This window comes from Microcaecilia unicolor, chromosome 2 (assembly GCF_901765095.1).
Source record: "Microcaecilia unicolor chromosome 2, aMicUni1.1, whole genome shotgun sequence".
Lineage (NCBI taxonomy): Eukaryota > Metazoa > Chordata > Amphibia > Gymnophiona > Siphonopidae > Microcaecilia > Microcaecilia unicolor.
The window spans coordinates 206,286,243-206,309,858 of record NC_044032.1 but is presented as its reverse complement, the minus strand read 5'-3'; the positions used below and the strand labels follow the sequence as shown (position 1 = coordinate 206,309,858).

Below are 23,616 nucleotides of genomic sequence, written 5' to 3'. Positions count from 1 at the left end.
CAGAGCATAGCCAATATTTTTCCTGAATCATGGGGGGAAGGGTGCCCAGGGAAATCATTCTGAACTTTTCTTTGGTCAGGAATTTCTTCAGGGCCCTTATGTATAGGATGGGATTAAATTTCCTCATCTTTTTGGACAAAAGGAAGTACCTGGAATAGAATCCCTTCCCTTCTTCCCCTGGTGGCATGGGTCTGACTGCATTGGACTATAGAAAGGTGGAGATTTCCTCTACAAGTACCTATTTGTGCCAAGAGCTGGTGGACAATTTTGTGGTCTTTGATGCCAAAGCAGGGAGTAACTGAGATGGACTATTTGAAGAACCCACCAGTTGGAGTTTACAAGGGGCCACCTGTGACGGAAAAAATGCAGCCTCCCCCCTATTGTTAGGCCATCTGGGATGGCTACTTTGAGTGCAGCTGGAATTTCTGAGGTCGGGACTGGCAAGGCCGAGAATGTTGGGCCTGCGTGTTCTGGGCACAGTGAGGAGGTGGTGGAAACCTACACCTTTGAGAGCAGTAGGGTTGCCGCCTAGGCCCTCTCAAAAACCTCCAAGGCTGCAGCTAGAGATTGCCGAGACAGAGATTGGATGGTATCAATATGTATACACATCCCTACACCCATGGCTGAGAATCTGGACACAATGACAAAAGAATTGTATGCACCCCTGGCCAAATACTTCCCACACTCAAGATGTTTACTGGTCAACTGGCGAAGCTCTATGGCCTGCTCTTGTGGGAGAGACTCTGCAAAACTTAGTATATTGCATAGTAGACTGCAAGTAAAGGCTCATGTAGAGCTGGTAGGATTGGATGAAATATGCATTTCGTATCCAAACCTCTCTACTTGGAGGAGCCAAGGCATTAGTCCTGGAGCTCCTAGCGCATTTGAGGGTGAACTTGATAACCAGAGAATGTTGAGGTAGATGTGCTCTCAAAGCTGGGAGCCTCTGGATACAATGGTTCGACCTGCACTGAGAGGGAGTTTCCTAGTTCTTCGTCAGTGCATCTTTAAGGTTAGGGTGCAATGGTACCGTGACCCCTTCCTTAGGAGGCGATTCATAGTCCAAAACAGATAACATCTCTGCCCTGAGCTCTTCCTCTGTCTCCAACTTAAATGGGATGGCAGAAGCCATCTCCTTGATGAAACCAATGAAAAAGAGACCCTCAGGTGGAGATCTGCGTCTCTCAAGGTGGAGAGGGATCAGAAAGTACCTCATAAGACTTCTCCTATGAGAAGTAATGAGGGTCTTCTTCTGAGTCCTATGAGTGGTCACATCTACTATTAATCATTTCTATAGCACTACTAGATGTACGCAGCGCTGCACATATTATATGAAGGTACTTTCTCTGTCCCTGGAGGGCTCACAATCTAAGGTTTTGTACCTGGGACAATGGAGAGTTAAGTGAATTGCCCAAGGTCACAAGGAGCTGAAGTGGGAACTGAACCCAGGTTGCCAGGACCAAAGCCCACTGCACTAACCATTAGGCTACTCTTCCACTCCAAAAGTCCACCAGGAGTGGGGCATGAACTCACGAGGACACATGTTCAACGTCTTAACCACTCAGCCATCCTCACTACCATTCAGACTTCTCACCGTACTCAGACAGGACTGAGTCTGTGCCTGCCTCAGCTCAGTGGAACATTGTTCATGCCCCAAAGAGTGTAGAGGTACAGCCCTACCCTCAGACTCTGGGGAAGCTTCCTCCCCAAATGTTGAGAGCATTACTGCATGTGTTGATGTTGTTGTTGACACTCTTCGAGGCACTGGTGCCAATGATCTCTCCACAGGTATGGATGGAACCTCAGGAAGAATCTAGGGCTGATCTACAGTTGATGCAAGCACCATCGATGCCCAAGCGGATTGCAATTGCAGCATCTGCATCAGCTGCTCCCTAAGTATGGCTCAGAACCACTTATCGAAGGTAGGTATCAGCAAAGGCGGAGGAACTGGGAGAGAGGCAGCCTGAGAAGGTGTCAATGCTAAATCAGAAGTGAGGACCTGGAAGCTTGGAGACATGCACACTGGTACCTCTACCAAACAGGGGGACCGCTCCTCCCAGTGCCAGCACTTCTCAGGTATCAGCAATGCCGATGCCCTGGAGCTCCCAGCACCATGCGTGAATAAGGACTGATGCTTATGCTTCTTGGGCTTCCCCCAATGCTCAGTATCGAAGTCCTTCGCTGACAATGAGGCTGAATCCAAACCTATAAATGCCCTCGGTGTTGGGTCCAATGCTGATCATTCCTGGGGCCTAACTTTTGGTGCCTGATGTTGAGAGAGAGGGGAGAATCCTTTTCGATGCCACTGCACTCCCAATGGTAGTCAAAGCCTTACCAGCTATTGAGGTCAATACTTCTAGTTCCGATGTTGATGTTTTGGCCTTCGAGGAGCCAGAAAATCTCTTCTGCTGGACCTGCTGTACCCTCTGTGTCCTCAACTGCATTTGCAACAGATACCAAGAGTTAGACTCACAGTCAGGCCCAAGGCACTTGATGCACCAACAGTGCGGGTCAGTCACAGAAATCACCCATTACATTGGGCAAACATTTTGAAGCCACTGGGAATTTTCTTGGACATTTTAAACTCTTCAAGTGTGAACTGTAAAAAGGAGCAGCATTCAAACTGAGGTTGGTGCTCCATACTAAACGGGCCTAGGAACTCGCTGAAAAGAAAGGAAACCTGAAGAGTCAAAAAAACTACAAAATTAAAGGGAAACAGAATAAAATAAAAAGGAAGGAAAAAATAAACATGAAAGGACAAAAATACCCACACAGAAAGGCACTATAAATTAGAGAAAAATACTCATTGAGAGGAGAGGGGAACACGATGATGTGTCCTCTCTGCTCTGCGGAAAAACAAAGATTGAGGGACCTGCACTCATGTGTCAGGCAGGAAAGCACCAGCAGATGTGTGGTAGGATGCTGCTAGAAAGTTCTTCATTGGTCTCACTAGTCAGCGTCTGCGCTGGACTCTGTCGGATGACGACACCCAGCTGTGAGAATACAACTGACCTGCTTGTCCTTGGAGAATAGTTGTTTTTATTCAGCAGTGTAAAATTACCGTAAGGTGTTTTCATGGAATATATGAATATTTTATTGACATTACAACAGTTTAGCCTGCCTCCGATAGCCGCCGACCCCCCCCCACCAGTTTGGACCCCCCCTGCCAGGTATTAGAATACTATCAAAATCATATTTTAAAAAGGACATGTATCCTCTGTTCCTAGGACAGGTGAAGATATGGTATATCTCCACTTGAAAAGCATAACAGACTCTTAGAATAGAAATTAAATTGACCGGGGGGCACAGCAATGCATAATTTAGAGCTGGATAGAAATGATTTGAGGGTTAAAGAGAAGTCATATCAAAATTATATACCTTTCTCTCATTTGAGAGGTTAGCGGAGAATATGAATGGATATCAGTTAAGGGTTTTGGCAATAGACCAAGAGTACTTCTGAGATATAACAGGGTTCCCTGAACTCTTACTGGTCAGGTCTTTGTATGCACTAAGGCAAAAATCATATCACTTCACATCACAAGTAATAATCACTCTTTTTTTAACATCATACCATTATTAAACACCAATTTCCATGATAAAGACAATCCATCTCTGTAGGACTGGTTTTTTTTGGGACTTATGTACACAAACCTTATGGCAGACAATGTTGTATTTTAACATTATGGTTTGCATCCAAAACTGAGGAAAAATCTACTTTTCACTTTATTTGTACTCACTGCACATCCTGGCCAAGTTTCTCTTCTCTTCGTCTCCCTTACATTCAACTGCTCTCAACCTAGTCTCTCTTTCTCTCTATTATCTCTAAACTCACATCCTTCCTGCCTGTCCAGACATAACAACTCATCTCAAAATCATATGTGAAGAATTTCACTTTACTGATCCCTCAGACTTTCTCCTACCCATGTTGCCAATCTTTGCATACCCCAGCGGTTCTCAAACTGTGTGCCGTGGCACTCTGGTGCGCCGCAGTGAACTCTCAGGGGTGCCGCTGCAAATCCTGACCTCCCTCCTGCCGCCCACAATCCAGTATCGCTCCCTACTTTCCCCTCCTGCAGGTCCGCAATCTGCCACTTCCTCCTTTTTCCCCTGCCTTTGCTGCACTTCGGGGCTTTCCTCTCCCACGTCTGGCCCTCACATAGGAAAGTTGCATCAGAGAGGACTGGACGCAGCAGAGGGAAGGCCCCCCGAGTGCCTGTGTGAATTGCGGATGGCCCAAAAATGTAAGCTGCAAGCACTGCAGCGGTGGCGAGGGAAGGAGAAGGAAGCAGCAGCGATCCTGAACCTGCGGAAAGGAAGGTAGCGAGTGATGATGGATTTGGGGAAGGCAGAAGTGTGCTTGACTTATGGGGGGAGGGGGGCTGCAGGGAAGGGAGAGGCGTGCTGGAGTGAGAGGAGGGGGCTGCAGGGAAAGGGAGATCTATGTGGCTGGGGAGGGGAGGGGTGTGGGGACTTATGTGGCTGGGGAGAGAGGGTGCTGTGAACCGAAAAAGTTTGGGAACCACTGGCATACCCTGATTGTCCTCTTCCATTCATCACTCCCCACACACCTCATTCATCCTGTGCATTCATCTTTTAGATTTGAAGCCTGTTAAGACAGTAATTCTAGTACTCTCTTGTTCCTGTTCCTAACCCATTTATCCTCTCACACTTTATCCTCTATTGGTCATCTCATTCTCAAACCTCTTCAATGTGTAATAAAGGTTTTTTTATGCGCCCTGTTTCTCATATCCTCTCTGTACATGCTGATATGCGTGACACAGAAACCTATGGAATCAATCTCTCTCTCTCTCTCCAGTATGACAGTTGGTCACATTAATGAATATGCTTCATTATGCTAACTTAAATTTTTTTTTTACAGTATGAACACGTAATGAAATATTCCAGGAAAGTGAACTGGTTGATGCAAATACACTTAGTACTACGCATCTGCAGTGGTCCGAGTGGAATAGAAATCCTGCTAGATTATAAAAATGTCATTTTATTTATTAATGAAGAAGCTTATGAATTACACAAGGAAACAGTCTTGGAAAAATAAAATAAAAGGTATTACCTAAGGTGAATTCTAGCACCTCTCCGCTTCACACAGATTACAAATACTTTCTAGTGGAAAACTCTTATTTGAATAATGAGATCTTTACGAAGAGTCTGAAAATTATGCAGGTGGTAAAGCTAGTCTTCCCTAGTCAATTTTCTAAATAAAACTAGGGAAATGAACACAACCTAAATTCTAAATGCTATGTTTTGCACGGTTTACCTGCTATCTGTGTCTTCCGTTGCAGCTTTCAGCATTTCAGTGATGCCTTTCAAGTGCTGACACCACAGTGCGGTTGGCAAATCTAGAAACACATCATAATAAGACAAGAAATAAACTACACTATAGCACTTCTATTGTCAAACTGATGATGGAGATCTGGTACACCTCCATACAAATTGTGTCCTCTGCAGCAGCTGGAAAGCTCAAAATCAGTTTAATATATTTTCACATTTCTTTAAGCAGCTCTCCTTTAATTCATTGATGCCATGGAAGGAGAGATCATAAAGAGAGAACCACAAATTACAGCTTACATTGGCCCCATACTGATTATGAGGTTGTAGAATTGCAATATATCTCTTGAATAAACATAAAAATCCCTAATTTTAGACACCTGGAATTTACAAGTGTAAATCTGTACTATGTGGATATGGCAAGGGGGCATGATTTCTTCAGAACTAGAATGCCACCAAAATATATATTTGTATATTCCATATTTCAGAAGGGGGAAGCATGTATAAGATTATAAAGATCAACATTTGGATTTACAGCTGTTCCTGGGTATGTATAGGTTTTATAAAAGTGCTTGTTTTCGGTAGCGCTTTATAGAAGGTATTAAAGGAAGTCTTCCACCTCAAAATGGACAATCCAGAAAGACTGCAACTTCTATACATAGAGCCCCTTTTACAGTCTAAAAATGAAGTACTGCCGGGCCATCGCAGTAGCCGGGTGGTAGTTCCCACCCCAGTGCGCCGTCATATCTGGTGCTACAAAAAATACTTATTTTGCAGCGCCAGTGTGTACCTGGCGGCACTGCTCGGTTACCACAAGGTTAGCGTGGGAGCCTTTACCACCAGGTGGTGGTAAGGGCACCTCCTTGAATAGCTGCATGAAAAGTGCTTTACTTGCCGCACGGCCATTTCCTCAAAAAAAGAAAGGCCTACCTTTTACCTGCTGTGGTAAAAGGGGCCTTGGAGCGCATAAAAAACACATGCCGATGCCAGCACAGGCCCTCTTTTGCCACAGCTTGGTAAAAGGGGCCCTTAATTAGGACCATTTAGACATGTAGCATTCCAAAATGGCAGACATACACCTCTCTGTGCTGGCACTTGCACATCTATGTTCTGAAATACCCTTTAATATGTGTAAGTGCCACCACTTAGATGTGCAAGTTGCTTCTACTGATGTTTTAAACATTGACAAATATAAAATGGCTGTTCCAGTCAGGGGCCTAGCCAGACCTCGGTGGGAGGGGGATCCAGAGACCAAGGTGGGGGGCACAGTTTAGCCTGCCTCCGATAGCCGCCGACCCCCCCACCAGTTTGGACCCCCCCTGCCAGGTACCTTTGCTGGATCCCCGCAAACCCCGTTCCCGTGCAGACCTCTAATCAACACTTCCTTTCTTCTGCTGGTCACACCTCTCTCTATACAGCCTAGCAACCTTCTAGCTACGGCCACCACCTTGTCACACTGTTTCGTCGCCTTCAGATCCTCAGAGGGATCTTGGGGTGATAGTATCTGAGGATCTGAAGGCGACAAAACAGTGTGATAAGGCGGTGGCCGTAGCTAGAAGGTTGCTAGGCTGTATAGAGAGAGGTGTGACCAGCAGAAGAAAGGAAGTGTTGATGCCCCTGTATAAGTCGTTGGTGAGGCCCCACCTGGAGTATTGTGTTCAGTTTTAGAGGCCGTATCTTGCTAAGGATGTAAAAAGAATTGAAGCGGTGCAAAGAAAAGCTACGAGAATGGTATGGGATTTGCGTTACAAGACGTATGAGGAGAGACTTGCTGACCTGAACATGTATACCCTGGAAGAAATAATAGAAGATATGGCATTTAATCAGAAATAACACAGATTTTTTTTCTTCAAACCTTTAAGAAATATCAATTTTTACTTGGGCATTTGCTGAAGGGCACTGCTCAATATATGCACATCTTTCTGAACTATATCAGGTGGAGTGAGAACAGACAGTTTATTCCATTTAGAAAAATTCTTTCACCCTCTAGAAAATATCGATGACATCAAGCTTTGCTGCTCAACACAGGAGGAGGAATGCTGGAAGAGATTTATTTTCTTGTATAACCTCAGATCTCATAACTTGTTGAAATGAAATATGAGGATGCTGCTCTTGTTGGATGGAACTAATGCACTTGATATCCTTGAGAAACAGGGCATTGCATATATAGTTTGTTAACATAAGAGAACAGAAACATGAGCGAGGAGGAGGTGGCTATGGGGTAGGTGCATGAAGGGGGGAGGGAGCAAGGGCGACTGAGTTCCTTGTCTCTGGGGTTCATTTGCTTAAGCACAAGAAGCACACAGAAACCTATAAAATAAAGACATTAGGGTATGTCAGTCTTGTTGAAAGATGCGGTGGGACTGGAGTTCAAAGAATACAGTACCAATGGTGGAAACCTGCAGTAAATAATAAGATATGCCAAATAATTATAGGAAATCCACTGCCATGCCCACTGATTCAGTCACTGTCCATGGGATCCCTGACCAGTTAAAGGCTTCTTACAAAATTTCAGAGGTTAGTGCTGTACTAAAAATATTTAGGAGGTGGATGACTTGACCACATTAATTTACTACAAATCAGAATAATTAAATTTTTAGTATGCATTTGTTGCCCTGCCCTTGAAACTTTATAAGAAATAGCAGAAATGCCATGCGAGCAAAGTAAAATCTGTAGCTACACTAGAATAGTGAACAACTTAGGTAAATTAAGGGAAAGAGAATTTGAAGAAGCAGGTCTTTATCCAGGGCTGTGAAAAATAGTAAAAGAGCTAGCAAAGAAAAAACTAGAAGTTGGATGATGGACGTCGTATTGAGGCAAATGTATACACACAATAATAAAATAATTCAATATAAAATTTAGGGTCCATTTTCAAACAGACTTCTATGCTTACTGGCAGCTGGTTAATATGTAGATCCACTATGAGGTAGATTCAGGAGAGTTTGCCAAAAACTAGACATGAAAAATATAGGATCTGATATTCAAAACAATTTAACTGGGTAGCAGAGGTTCCTGCAGGGTTAAGTTGCTTATGACCGCCTAAGTGGTGATATTCAGCTGCCTTTAACCAGACAGTGCTGCTGAATGTCACCACAGACCAGCCCTACACTGTCCAGTTAGTGTCGGGGCGGTCTCTGAGTGGAACCTGGGCGGAGTCAGGATCTAACTGGTTACTGACCACATTCAGACCATTAACCGGTTAGGTAAGAGACTAAAGTTAGGACAGCAAAAAGGCTATCCTAATTTTAGACACAAGAGATGGGGACGACCATCTCTAAGGGCGCCCATCTCTAAGGACGTCCTGACGAAGCGGCGGGGAAACTCGTATTATCGAAACAAGATGGGCATCCATCTTTCGTTTCGATAATACAGTCGGGGACGCCCAAATCTCAACATTTAGGTCGACCTTAGAGATGGTCAACCTAAATGTTGAGATGGTTGACCTTAGAAATGGTCGTCCCTGGTTTTCTGCCATAATGGAAACTGAAGATGCTCATCTCAAAAACGACCAAATGCAAGGCATTTGGTCATGGGAGAAGCCAGCACTGGTTCCCTTGACATGCCAGGACATCAACCGGGCACCCTAGGGGGCACTGCAGTGGACTTCACAAATTGCTTCCAGGTGCATACCCCCCCCCCCCAAACCCACTCCCCACAACTGTACACCACTACCATCGCCCTAAGGGGTGAAGGGGGGGCACCTACATATGGATACAGTGGGTTTCGGGTGGGTTTTGAAGGGCTCAAATTTACCACCACAAGTGTAACAGGTAAGGATGGGGATGGGCCTGGGTCCGCCTGCCTGAAGTGCACTGCACCCACTAAAAACTGCTCCAGGGGCCTGCATACTGCTGTGATGGAGCTGGGTATGACATTTGAGGCTGGCATAGAGGCTGGCAAAAAATGTTAAAAAAAAATTTTTTTTTGAGTGGGAGGGGGTTGGTGACCACTGGGGGAGTAAGGGGAGGTCATCCCCGATTCCCTCCGGTGGTCATCTGGTCAGTTCGGGCACCTTTTCAAGCCTTGGTCATGAAAAAAAATGGACCAAGTAAAGTCGGCCAAATGCTCGTCAGGGTCGCCCTTCTTTTTTCCATTATTGGCCGAGGACGCCCATATCTTAATACGTCCCAGTCCTGCCTTTGGTACGGTGCCGACACGCCCCATGAACTTTGTTCATCCCCGCGACGGAAAGCAGTTGAGGGCGCCCAAAATCAGCTTTCGATTATGCCGATTTGGGCGACCCTGAGAGAAGGATGCCCATCTCCCGATTTGTGTTGGAAGATGGGCGCCCTTCTCTTTCGAAAATTCCTCTGAAAGCTCACTGGGCACTGGTCTGAATATCAGCAGGTGCCCGGTTAGCATCCAGATTGCAGCACTCACCAACTCCTTACTCTGACCTCCCACCCCGCACATCTTTTAAGGACCGACTGAGGCCCCATCTCACCCCTGTAGGGTCTCCTGGGCCTATTACCTGGTGGTCCAGTGGGGTTGAATGGGAAGGAGTTATGTCTGCTTGCTCTGCCCATTGCGGCAGTCATTGTACACTGGCTGCTGCCCTTACAACCTCACTGGACCACCAGGTACTTACAAGATAGGCTTGAGGGACCTACAGGGGTGGGTGGGGAACCTCAATCAGCCCATAAAAATGTACAGAGTAGAAGGGAGGAGGGATTGGGTCAGGGGGGGAGGAAGGGAGGACCTTAGAGGAACAGAGGGCAACTTAAGCCCCAGCGGCCGCTTTACATTTTGGCCCTGATATTCAATGTCGGTGCCTGGACATAGTCTGGCATTGAATATCCAGGGCTAAATCTCTCCACAGCCGTTAGCATTTTAAAAATCGTTGACTGCCACAGGCTGAATATTGACCAGTTAGGTGTGTTAGGTGCCAATTCTATAATGGCAATTGCATGCAAAATTGCCACTACAGAATATAGCATAAGTCGGTAAGTATATGCCTAACTTCAGGCGTGAGTGCTTATGCCATCTCATAGGCTGGTATTAATGGTCACACCTGAAGTTGGCAGTTCCATGCATCAGTAATAGTATGCTATTACTTATGCGTGCAACTACAGCACACACCCCAATCCACTCATGTACACACCCCCTTTGCAACTGCGCACTATAGCATTTAGGCACTAAGTTGATAGAATAGCGCTTAAGTGCAGTTACATGTGAAACTACAAATTAGTGCCAATTAGCACCACTTAAGATCAGCTGGCACCTAATTTATCAATTACATTAAGCATGCAACTGGCATTGTTCTTTAACTTGTGTGCCCAAATTGCATGCTACTTAGAAATTGGGTGTGCAACTTCATAGAATCCAGCCCCATCTATGTATTTTCACTCATTATGAGGGTAATTCTATAAACAGACACCTCCATGTAGGTGCCCCAATGTTGTGTAGTGAGAACCTATTCTATAATGGCATCTGGGTACCCATATTGCATTAGAAAATTCTAGTGTAACTAAGCATAGGTGTGACTTACATTTACATGCCTGTGGTTACACCAGCCATAGACATGGAATAACTGTGGTCATATAAATGTGGCAGGGATGCGTGTAACTGATACTATAAAGGGAGCCCTTACCATGTCCTGCCACGTATATCCTCCTATGTACCTAAGTGACAATATTCTGTACATTAGCCAATATATAACAATTCCCCTCTTTTGTATAACTGCATTGGTAATATTCTGTACATTTACATGTTCAAGTGGCATGTAAATGTGGGCACCCTGTTACAGAATTGCCTTTTACATGGACAGTGGTGGGCTGAAAATACAATTGTCCACAAAGGGGAGGGGCAGAGCGGCAAAATTATCCATATAATGGCAATTTTCAGCCACTAACAGGTCAATATTCAGACAGCGGCAGTCTGTGTCTTTTTAAATGCTGATCACTGTGGACAGAATTAGCCCAAGATGTCCAGCCACCAGCATTGAATATGCGGGGATAATTCCTCAAGTACTAGCCACTGGAGCGTATGCAGGTCCTGTCTGATATTCAGCCGAGTCCCACATAAGACACTTATGTGGATCCCAGCTGAATATCAGCCAGGACCTGGATAAGTAGATTTGACCCCTTGCTATGCCTGCTCCCCTTCCCACCCCTGGAAGGAAAGCAAGGCCCCTCACTAGATCCTTCCCTCCCTCATCCCCCTGGAGCAGTACGCACCGCCCCCCTCATGGTTGCAGTCCTACTCACCCATTTCCTTGGTGGTTCAGTGGGGAAATGGGTAGCAGCAATGCCCACTCGCTCTTGCCCATTGCAGCAGCCTCCCTAAAATGGCTGCCGTGACCTGTAGTACTATGCTCTAATCTCTGCCTTAAGCATGCCTATGGAACAAGTACATGCCGGCTTGCACTGTGCATATACTGAGGTATGTACTAAGTTTATAAAGGCCCATATGCATTCATAAATCAGCATTTTATATAGAAAAATAGTTATGAAATTACCCACTAAAGAGCAGATCTAAACTAAATGTACAGTTATTATGATGTCAATGCACTACACATATTCTATTCCATTGCTTATATCCTGCTTAAATAAGCCAAGGAATCAAATTGGGTTATATAAAAAAAAAAATAGAACCCCCAATATTTGTCAAACAAGTAAGATTTCAAAGTCTTTCTAAATATTAAATAGGTAGGATCTATACAAATGGAAACAGGACTAATATTCCAAATTTGACAACTACTACTACTACTATTTAGCAAATTAACTCTCATGAATTTATTTATATCGCACATTGTTAACAGAGGAAAAACCAAGTCTTAAAGAGGTAGAACGAATCATCGTCCTACCCAAAGGATAAGTTAATAATTGACTATGAGAAACTGGGCAACCACCTGTAATGGATCTTATAGACTAAACAAGCCATTTTAAAGCCTGTTCGAGCCTTAAATAGGTGACGCTTGATCATATTTCTTACATCCAAATATCAATCTAGCTGAAGTTTTTCAAACAACTGTAGTCGACTCAGCAACTTTTGATGTATACCAGTGTACAAAGCACTGCAATAATAAATCTGAGAGAGAATTATCATTTGTACTATCACACAAAACTGTTCTGGAAAAAAGAACAAACTGCCCTCAATTGATGTAAAAAAGTTTCTTTTACACAAGATATTTATCTCACATTCCATATTCAATTGTGTATCAAATACAACACCCAATACCCGTAATGATGTTTCAAACTTAAGTATCTGTCCTGAATTTAAAATAATAGTTTTTTTTTAGCTTATCCAATAATGTATTGCAAAAACAGAGCAATTTCGTTTTATCTGTGTTAAGGTTTAGATAATTTTCAGATGCCCAATTTCGAGTCTTATTTATACAATCCAATATTAATTTACGACCCTTTTTAAATCCAAAAATAATTGGAATGAAACATAATATAAAGAAGAATCCAAATAAGACCCCAATGAACTCATACAAATATTAAATAAAATTGAGGATAAAGGCAAACCCTGCCCACAATTAGGTGACCACCTACTTGAAAAGATATTATTCTTTTTAACTCTATATCTTTTGGTTTTCAAGAAACCTCAAAACCAGTTAAGAACTGCCCCAGATATTCCTAGATCACTTGGGAGTCTGTTTAGTAAGCCGTCCTAGCGGCTTCCGTGCAGCATTGCCGACACTGTGTCGGCACTATCACACAGCCAGCCATGCTAGTGGCTTAGTAAAACCCAGTGTTAGCTTACTCAACAATGCAACATGGTCTACAGTGTCAAAAGCACCAACTTGTAGAAGAACAGATGGTTATCTTTTGACTTTGAAACAGTTTCACCCTTGACACTAAAGTCATCAACAAAGCCTCTGTACTATGCAAGGGTCTAAAACATTGTGCATCATGTAAACTACTACTACATAGAAAGTTTTCCAAATAAATCATTGTTTGAGTTGCAACCAAAGATTCAACAAGCTTAGTCATCCATGGTATACTTGCTATTGGAGAAAATTAGAGGAAATGTTAAACCTACACCATCTGATTTTGGAATGTTTGTTAGAATTATTTCTCCTAACTCAGAGGGAAACATTCCTTCCCTAAGTAGTGAAATGGCAAAAACAGTCAGCCAACCTACTACTACTTCCTTAGGGACAATTTTAACAATTAAGTGGGGCAATAATCAAGCAAACAAGATTTCTTACCGAGAGAATCTAATTTAGCTAATACCTCGATCTCCTGAATGAGCTGAAATGAGGTCCAAGTGACTGGGATATTCCTAAGAGAAACCTCTTCATTTCTATCTAGATTGTAAGCTCTGAGCAGGGACTGTCTTTTTTGTGTATGGTGTACAGCGCTGCATAAGCCTTGTAGCACTATAGAAATGTTAAATAGTAGTAGAAGTAGTACTCTCAGTATTTATTTATTAGGATTTATTGACTGCATTTATGAGGAGATTCACCCAAGTATCATATATAGTAACTACACCTGGCAGAAAAGATCTAATGTTTTCTACCGTATCCACAAAAAATGTTGCTAGTACCTCTGCTGACGGATGCTGTGTTTCATGAATTGCAGTAATTGTTATGGTATTAGTAAGACTGTTAAATATCCTAAAAAGCATGTTCATGTTGGAATTATTAGCACCTATTAACTTTTTATAACATAACCTCTTAGCTTCCGTAATCGCTGATTGATAAGTTGTAATACAAAATTGCCAGAATTTTTCTATCTGGGAATCATGTGACTTATTCAAAGCCTTTTCTAATTTTCTACATACATAGTAAATGACGGCAGATAAAGACCTGAACGGTCCATCCAGTCTGCCCAACAATCACACTCATTATCAATTCATGATTAAATCAACAATGAATGTGATATTATATACTTTATCATGAGTCTTTTCTTTGGCGTTTCGGGACAAAGACCGTAGAAGTCCACCTGGTTCTGTCCTTATGTTTCCAACTACTGGAGTTGCCCTCAAAGCTCACTCCAGCCTATCCAAATCCATCTTGGGAAGAATTATACAAAAGGTGCTGAGAATGTCTGAATGTCATCTCTTACCAATATAGCAAAATTTGGTGGATTCCTGACAGAAAAAGAAATCCACTTTCTGACTGATCCCCATCCAATATCCCCTATAATATACATTCTGCCTAAGATTCACAAATCTCTTCCTCTGATTATTTTAGCCATAGGATCACTCCTGGAACCTTTATTCATATTTGTGGATAAGTTCCTCAGACTCTTTGTTTTTAAGATTCGTTCATACACTAGATACTCTACTGATATTATCAATACGCTCACTAATATAACATGTACAGGCAATAATTATTTTTTTCTTAGGAACTTTTGATGTTGAATCATTATAATGCCCTACTCTCAACCTGATATATTTCACTCTATAGAAATTTCTGCGCTAGAAAATTTGGAACTCTTTTCCCCTTATAAACGCATTGCACCATTTCTCTGGAACCCTCAGTGCGATTAGCCTATTTTCAAACTTGTGGTGTCTCTTTCCCTCATGCCAGGTTTCATCCCATTCCATAGATAATGTATACCTGATTGTTAGATTTCATTTTTCATATGTGTTCTTTCATTCTCTTCAATGATCTTGAATACCATGCTGGCTTAATTCTCCTTGATTTTTAATGTTGCCTTTTCTTTTGGGAATTGATGCAAAACATTTAAAACCTTTCCTGTTCCATTCCTGAAGCATTACACCTGATGTTGTCACCCCATAATCTAAGTTATGTAGATTATGATTTCAGGGTTTATCTCCTCTATCTTTCTTCCAGGACATAAATTCTGAGCTAATTGCAGTTCTTACCGCTCGAGAAGAAGAAAAATAACTGTAAACTTAGCAAAGTAGTGATCTGTTCTGGGAACCTGCGAACAATCAATATCTGATCACATACCCAGCTCCCTCTGCTTAGACAATGTGGCAATCAACTCTGAGTGTGACCCCTTTTCATGAGTTGGACTACTGAGCTGAAACTTACTTTGTAAAGATTCTACAAACAAAACCTAACAAACAAAACGTATCAACACTCTTTTCTTCCTCATAAAGAAAATTCATATCACTCAATAACACTATATATAAAAACTGTGTGTAGAAAACTGTGTTATTAAATTAAAAAAAATTAACTGAAGACCAACTACCTGGAGGTCTGTATATCAAATATTCCAAGTTTGACAGACCATAATCTCTAAACCTGGGACAGAAATCGACTCAGCTAGTCTAAGATCTAAAATGCTTTGTATATTAACACACAAACACTACATTTCCCACCCCCAATCTAGGAAGTTTAGAATTTTATACCCTGAGGGACCTAAACTGACCAACATAGGGATATTTTTATCTGTAATCCAAGTTTTGGTTATCATAGCCAGCCCTACATCTTGTTGTTCTATCATCGCCTTTAAGATGGTTAATTTGTTACAGACAGATCTTGCATTGCAATATCAACCAGGAATAGGCTGCAACTCATCACTTCGCACAGTATAATCTATTCAAACTTTCTGTAAAGTTCTATTCCTGAACTCATGCCCTTTACTTCCAGGTTTCTTATAAGGTCTATTACCAATTATCACTCCTATTGAATTAAAACCAGAAGTTTGCCAGTCTTCTGCTCTTAATCTCTGTGAGTTTATACAAACAGGTCCTTGGGCTGGCTCTTTTTAACATCTTTGTGAGTGATACTGCGGAAGGACTGTCTGGTAAGGTTGATCTCTTTCCGGATGATACCAAGCTCTGTAATAGGGTGGATACCCCTGAGGGGGTGGATGACACGAGGAAGGATCTAGCGAAGCTTGAAGAATGGTCTGAAAATTGGCAACTAAGATTTAATGATAAGAAGTGCAAGGTCATGCCCTTTGGTTACAAGAATCCAAGGGAATGGTACAGTATAGGGGGTGAAGTGCTTCCATGTACGAAAGAACAGCAGGACTTGGGGTGATTGTGTCTGATGACATTAAGGTAGCCAAACAGGTAGAAAGGGTGACGGTCAAAGCCAAAAGGATGCTTGGGTGCACAAAGAGAGGGATGACCAGCAGGAAAAAGAGGTGATAGTGCCGTTGTATAAGTCTCTGGTGAGATCGCATTTGGAGTACTACGTGCAATTCTGGAGGCCGCACCTATGGAAAGATATAAACAGGATGGAGTCTGTCCAGAGGGTGGCTACAAAACTGGTAAGAGGTCTCTGCCATAAAATATATAGGGTCAGGTTTATAAATTTCAACATGTATAAGCTAGAACAGAGGCAGGAAAGAGGGGATATGATAGAGACGTTTAAATAGTTCAGTGGCATTAATGTACAGGAGGTGAGCCTTTTTCAAATGAAGGAAAACTCTGGAATGAGAGGGCATAGGATGAAGATAAGAGGCAATAGGCTTAGGAAGAATCTAAGGAAATACTCTTTCACAGAAAGGGTGGTGGAAGCGTGGAATGGCTTCTCAGTGGAGGTCGTGGAGATGCGGACTGTGCTGGAATTTAAGAAAACGTGGGACAGGCACATGGGATACCATAGAAAAAGGAGGAGTTAGTGGTTGTTGAGGAAAGGCAGACTGGATGGGCCCTTAACCCTAGCTCACACTATTCACGTGTTTTCCACACTCCTGCTGCTTAAAACCTTTTTTTAATTTCCTATAGGGAAAAGGCCAGGTCAGTGCAATTGAAATCTCAAGGAAATCAGAGCACAGCAAATTATGATGCCATCAGGGTTGGCTCAAGAGGTTGTGGTGCTCCATCTCGGTGCCAATCTTGTAGTATGGACTGAACAGTTATCAGGACACATACTATGAGAATGGTCCAGAGTTGCCACCTGAGTCCTTGCTCTCCTACATCCTTATGTCCTCAGTATTTGTCTTCCTGCTTCTTTCTCCCCTTTCTTAATCATCCATTGCCTCTGCCTTCCCCCATAACTATTTCTCTCCCTTCCCTAGCATCTTCCTCTGCATATATCTTTGCTTTCTCCACTTCACAATATCTGTCCTGCTCTCCCTTCTCCCAGCATTGGGCACCATCGCTAGCATCAGCTTCCATCCCTTTTCTCTCATCACTCCAGCATCACCTTCCAGCCCTTTTTTTCTTAACCCCCAGCTCCAGCATCAGCCTCCATCTCTTTTCTCTCAGCCCTACAGCTCCAGATCCCCTTCTCTCAGCCCCCAGTTCCTGCATTAGTGTCTGCCCCCAAGCTTCATCTCCTATCTGTCCCAGCATCTCCATTGTGGACGCAACAGAGAAGAAGTACCCCACTCGCAAAAGTACATGTGACTGAATGAAAGACGTTGTCAAACTCGGGTCACACCTTCACTTAAAAAAGAAAGGTCAAGTGAACAGGATGCAGATGCCTATTGGGTCAAACTTTTAACACCTCCTGCTGCATATGTCTAGTTGCACTATAGACATGCAGCAGCAGTGTGTGTGGACTCTGTGTTTGTCTATGACTGGGAGAGTACAGGACAGTGAACAGGCAGTTTGTAAGGAGCAATTTTCTAACTGCAGTTTTACTATATGAGTTTTTATGCCGCAGAAGCAGGACTGCTTCTCCCATAGAGATACACTGGGCTGTTTTTTTTTTTTTTTTTTTGGGGGGGGGGGGGGGGGGGGGAGTTTATTTTCTAACTCAATATGTCTTTTCCCCAGTTTTTCCCACGTGCTACATTTGGTCTTGTTCTCTTAAATATTTGGAGAGTTATTTTGCCCCCATGAAAGACAAGTGATCTCATCCTCTTATGAATAATTCTTTCCAATACATTGGGTTGAAAAGAATAACAAGGAATTACCTCACAGAAGATACATTCCAGTGAGCAGGTGCCAATTGTCAACACTGGTATATGATGTAGCTTGCTATGCAGGCAGTGGCAGATTTCAAGGTATGCACTACAGCTAAGCTTCCCTATTAAAACAAAACAAATTCTGACCCAGCAAATGGCATGTTTGCTTTTTCTATCCGGGATCCATAAGTTAAAACAATGACATCATGAATACAAGAGGGCACTGTGTTTATGGGAGGGCAGTTTAATTACTACATGCAAAGTTAAAACTTGATTTTAAAATAATTATAACCAAGGCAGTCAGAAACAGGATGGTACCGATTTTTCTCCTTTATCATTGGGGGCAATAATTGTATTTAGTTTTCCTTCTAATTTTCCTGACTTTTTTCTGTTGAATACGTAATATCACAGTGTTGTTTTTCTGTGATAATTTGAAAATTGCAACATAAAAAAATAATTAAAAAAAACAAGTATGCAATTTCTGGGAAAGGATTTTTCTGAGTTTGTACTCTCACCGTTTCCCTAGCAAAAAGATTGTGTGTAGACCTTGAGAAAGCCCTTAGTGGAGCTCAATAAAGTAAATGCAACCACAAACCATTAGTGAGAAAATTGGTGAATCATTTTGTTTCAATCAGATCATCTCCACTTATCATCTGTATCTCTGTATCAATAGGGTATTACACTAAGCAGGTATACACTCCTTTCAGAGGAGTAAGAAAAGTTTCAAGAACTGAGAAAATTGTGAAAGGTTAAAATGTTCACCTTCAAATAAAAGTTACTTTGAAGCAGGCCATTTAAGAAAGCTATGGGGAAATGAGAACTCTGGCAAAGCTGCCAAATTCAGTTGAGCTACACAATAGAAGCAGTAGGACGACCTGGCTCATGCAAGTACTTTTGTTCAGTCTTGCTCTTTTTCCTGTTTCAAGAAAGCTCAACATAATGCATTTTCCCCATAATTTTATAAACTTAGGCCCAGATGATCAGAAGCAAATGCGGGTGCTAGAGGCCATTAGCGCTGAATTAGCACCCATGTTTGTCGGCACACAATGATCAGAAGTGGTGAGTGCATGACATGATCTTGCTGGCTCTGAATGCAAATTGCATGCAAATGCATGCAAAAGAGGGTCTGTTGCATTCCTCCCTAATGCTCAGCAGGCCGCGCAGGGTTTGCCAAGCAGGGGAGGAATAGGGGAGACCAGCCATCACAGCCCTTGTGGTCCAGTGGACCCCAGCCCCCCCCCCCCCTAAGCATATAAGGGCCTGGAGGTCTGGTGGATCCCCAGACCCCTCCATCACAAGCATGTAAGAACCTGGAGGTCTGGTAGACCCCCAGACTGCCAAAGATGTAACCCCCTCCGAAAAAAAGTTATAACCTGGTGGCCCAGTGGGACCCTCCCCCCTCCCAGGATACACTGGGCAGGTAGGGTGCGTGAATGTAACATTCATGCATGTAAGTGCCGGCTAGGTGGTATTCAACAAGCTTAGCGCACAGCTGTGAAGAGGAATACATATGGGCGGAGCATGTGCAGGTCCAACACTTAGGCAAGTAACTTATCAAATACTAAGTTATATGTTAATGTGCAACATGTACACGCTAACATTCGTTTTACATGGTGTGATAACACCTAAATTTTGGTGTGAAAACACTGACTTATGTCTCTATTCTATAACAGAATCTGGGTGCCCAAATGCTGTTATAGAATTTATGCTCAGCACTGCATTTTAGCACACAAATTTGGGTGACCTTCATAGAATTACCTCCTTTGTGAACTGTTCTTCTCATATTGAGAGAACAGAATAACAAGTACCACAATACTTTCAAGACTATTTTTTGTTTTCATTTTAAACCTAACATGGCTGAATTTTTTGAACATCCTGCCAATTGCATATTTGTAAATCACTTAGAAGCACTCTGGTGTGATTGGCAGTATATTAAGTGCAAATGCATAAATATCTATCTAGCTATATATCTATCTTCTGATGACCACTGTTTTTTGTGATAACTGTGTTGACCTTGCTAAACAACAGTGATGGCCAGTTGGTAACCCTTGAGCAACTGTTTGGTACCTCACAATTCCAATTTTGTAAAGGCTCTGGGAAAAAAAAGCCACTGATGGACAGCTGAGGGGAGGGGAGGAGGCTGGAGATATAGTAAAGTAGTTGCTGGCCAAAGAGGGGTCACAAATGGATAGCTAAGGGGTAGAGAGCAAGGAGCTACTGATATGAAGCAACTGGAGTACAGGGGAGCCATGGAACTAGAAAGATATGACTTGTGGCTATTTTTATTTTGGAAAGATAGAGGGAGTCCAGATAATACCGGAATTGGCAGAATGATAAAACACACATAAAATTAATGGAAATTTAAGAGATTTCTTAGGATCATCTGTTGTTCATTGTCTTCTGTCTCTCTACAGTATATCTGCTTTCCAGTTCACCTTCTACCCTGGTCAGTCTTTCTTCCCCTTTATTCCACTCTCCCTCATGCCTTTCCCTCTGTCATTTCTTCCATTCTCTTCCTCTATCATGTCCACATATTTCAAAGAGTGAGAGTGTGTGTATATCTCTTTCTCTCTGGAGTGATGTCTTCAACAAATCTGCCATTCCTTCATTTTATCTCTCCTTTACCACAATTTTATCTTTTTACCCCTTTGTGCCTTATACTCATTGATTATTGCTCAGTCTGTTTTATTCAGCTCACTATGTGTGAATCACCCTATTTCTGTCCATAGTTCTCTTTTATCCATATTCATCTCTCTCTATCCCTTCTTTCCTTCCCTTACCTCTCTCTGCCCCTGTGCAACATGCATGCTCTCCTTCTCTCCTAACTATGAAAGGGAAATCTCCAGGCCACATAGTTTCCTTTTGGGCTCCTAGAAACCATACATTTTGTGGTATGACTAGAAAGCTAAGGTAATCCTTCTCTATCTCCCTATTTTCTCCTCTGCTCATTTTCCTTTTTCCTAGTTTCTCTAATTTGATTAAAGACTTGACCTCACACTGGGGCCTTTCTCATCAAACTTGGATTTTGGATTTATATTTCAGATTTAATTACTTAACTTTTCTCTATCTAAGAGAGCTTATCATTACCTGAGGCAATGAAGAGTAAACTGACTTGCCCAAAGTAACAAGGAGTGTCAGTGGGAGAAGTAGGATTTGATTCCTGTTTTTTTCTGGTTCTCAGCTTGTATCTCAACATACTAGGCTACATTTACATTTCTTAATCTCATGGAGTCTCAAATCTGATAGCGTAAAGGAAAGGGAGAGCAAACTATAGTTTAAATCCTGCTCCCTTCAAAACATAGCAAAAATAACTGAAGATTAATAACTGTGGGATCCAAGATAGTTTACTGGGGAAGGGTCTATTTCCATGATGCTGTACTGCTCCAATTTTGAAACTCTCTAGACAGCTTACCTTTATTTAGCAATGGTGAAGAGAAAAGGGGAAACTATGGGGGTTCCCCTTCATTCCTGATGTCTTCAAACATGACGTAGTTACACCACTCCTCAAAAAACTTCATCAGACCCTACCTGCCCTTTCAACTATCACCCCATCTCACTTCTTCCTTTCTTATCCAAGCTACTTGAACATGCTGTTCATCACTGTTGTCTTGACTTTCTTTCATCTCAAGCTATTCTTGATCCATTTCAATCTGGCTTCCGCCCTCTACATTCAACTGACACAGCCCTTGCTAAAGTCTCCAATGACTTGTTCCTGGGCAGATCCAGAGGTCTCTATTCAATCCTCATCCTTCTTGATCTATCTGTTGCGTTTGACACTATTGATCACCACCTACTCCTTGATACACTGTCTTGGATTTTGTAGCTCTGTTCTTTCTTGGTTTTCTTCTTATCTCTCCCATCGCACTTTTAGTGTATACTCTGGTGGATCCTCCTCCACTTTTATCCTACTATCAGTTGGCGTACCTCAGGGCTCTATCTTGGGACCTCTTTTTTTCTCCATCTATACTCCTCCTCTTGGTGTTCTGATCTCCTCCCATGGTTTTCAGTATCACCTTTATGCTGATGACTCCCAGATCCATCTCTCTACATCAGAAATTTCAGCAGGAATCCAGGCTCAAGCCTCAGCCTGCCTGTCTGACACTGCTGCCTGGATGTCTCACCGCCATCTGAAACTAAACATGGACAAGACTGAGCTTCTTATCTTTTCCCCTAAACCCACCTCTCCTCTTCCCCCTTTCTCTATCTTTGTGGATAACACTCTCATCCTGTCTTATCAGCTTGTAACATTGGGGTCATCTTTGACTCCTCTCTATCTTGCTCTGCACATATCCAACAGACTACTAAAACCTGTTGCTTCTTTCTCTATAATATCACCAAGATTCGTCCCTTCCTTTCTGAGCACACTACCATAACCATTATCCACACTCTCATCACCACTCGCTTAGACTACTGAAACTTGCTCCTCACAGGTCTCCTAATAAGCTATCTCTGTCCCCTTCAATTTATTCAAAATTCTGCTGCACGCTAGTGTTGCTACGCTCATATTAGCCCACTCCTGAATTCATTTCATTGGCTCCTTATCCATTTCTGCATACAGTTGAAACTCCTTTTGTTGACTTACAAGTGCCTTCACTCTGCAGCCCTTCAGTACCTCTCCACTCTTATCTCTCCCTACACTCCTCCCGGGAACTCTGTTCATCGGGAAAATCTCTCTTATCTGTACCCTTCTCCACCACTGCCAATTCCAGACTCTGTTCCATTCACCTTGCTGCACCATATGCCTGGAACAGACTTCTTGAGTCAGTACGTCAAGCTCCATCTCTGGCCGTCTTCAAACCTAGGCTAAAAGCTCACCTTTTTGAGGCTGTTTTTAACTCCTAACTTCTATTCACTTATTCAGTACCCATGTCTGTTATATCACTCCCACCTTAAGTAATTCCCTATCCCTTATTTGTCCTGTTTGTCTGTCTTGATTAGGTTATAAGCTCTGCGAGCAGGGATCGGTCTCTTACAAGTTTAGTGTACAGTGCTACATATGATAAATAGTAGTAGTAGCGTGATGGATCCATTTGTAGTACTGGTACAAGTTTTTCCGGTGTTATGTTTGATGGCATTCTCTGGAGAAGCATTTTTGCACTGGAGTGACTCCCACTCATAGGCACAGACATGTCGAACTGCTCTCCATTATATTAGTACCTCTTATTTGGGAAGAAGCTTATTCTTCAGAAATCTGTGTTACTATAGCTATGTTAAAATCAACCTCCAAATAGATAGATGTTTAGCCTCAATTCTGGATTGTCAATCTAAATTAACTCTTACAACAATCCCGTCTTGGACTACACTTCAAGACTTTAGCAACTGGAGAAATCAAAGTTGCTTACCCTTAAACAGGTGATCTCCAAGAGCAGTAGGATATAAATTTTCATGGATGGGTGATGACTTTGACAGAACCCAGTGCAGTGAAAGAGTAACTAGCTATTGAAAATTATAGTGCTTTCCTGCAGTCAACTTGAATGTGTGAGATTTTCAGTGCTCGCATCATTGCACAGTGTCACTTCAGATATACTCCAAACTAATAGTAGCTGGAATTCAGGAGAAGCAACTCCTAGAAGAGGTAGGTGGGTTATTGTGAGGATTTATA

At 42.5% G+C, this 23,616-nt stretch overlaps 1 protein-coding gene across 1 annotated transcript in view; it reads right to left on the bottom strand.

Annotated features, from left to right (window-relative positions):
* FANCC (FA complementation group C) overlaps nucleotides 1-23,616 on the bottom strand; it is a 413,110-nt gene that overhangs the window by 40,532 nt on the left and 348,962 nt on the right. The window contains 1 exon segment of the mRNA XM_030193652.1: nucleotides 5,276-5,357. Within this exon segment, the coding sequence (XP_030049512.1) occupies nucleotides 5,276-5,357 (82 nt within the window).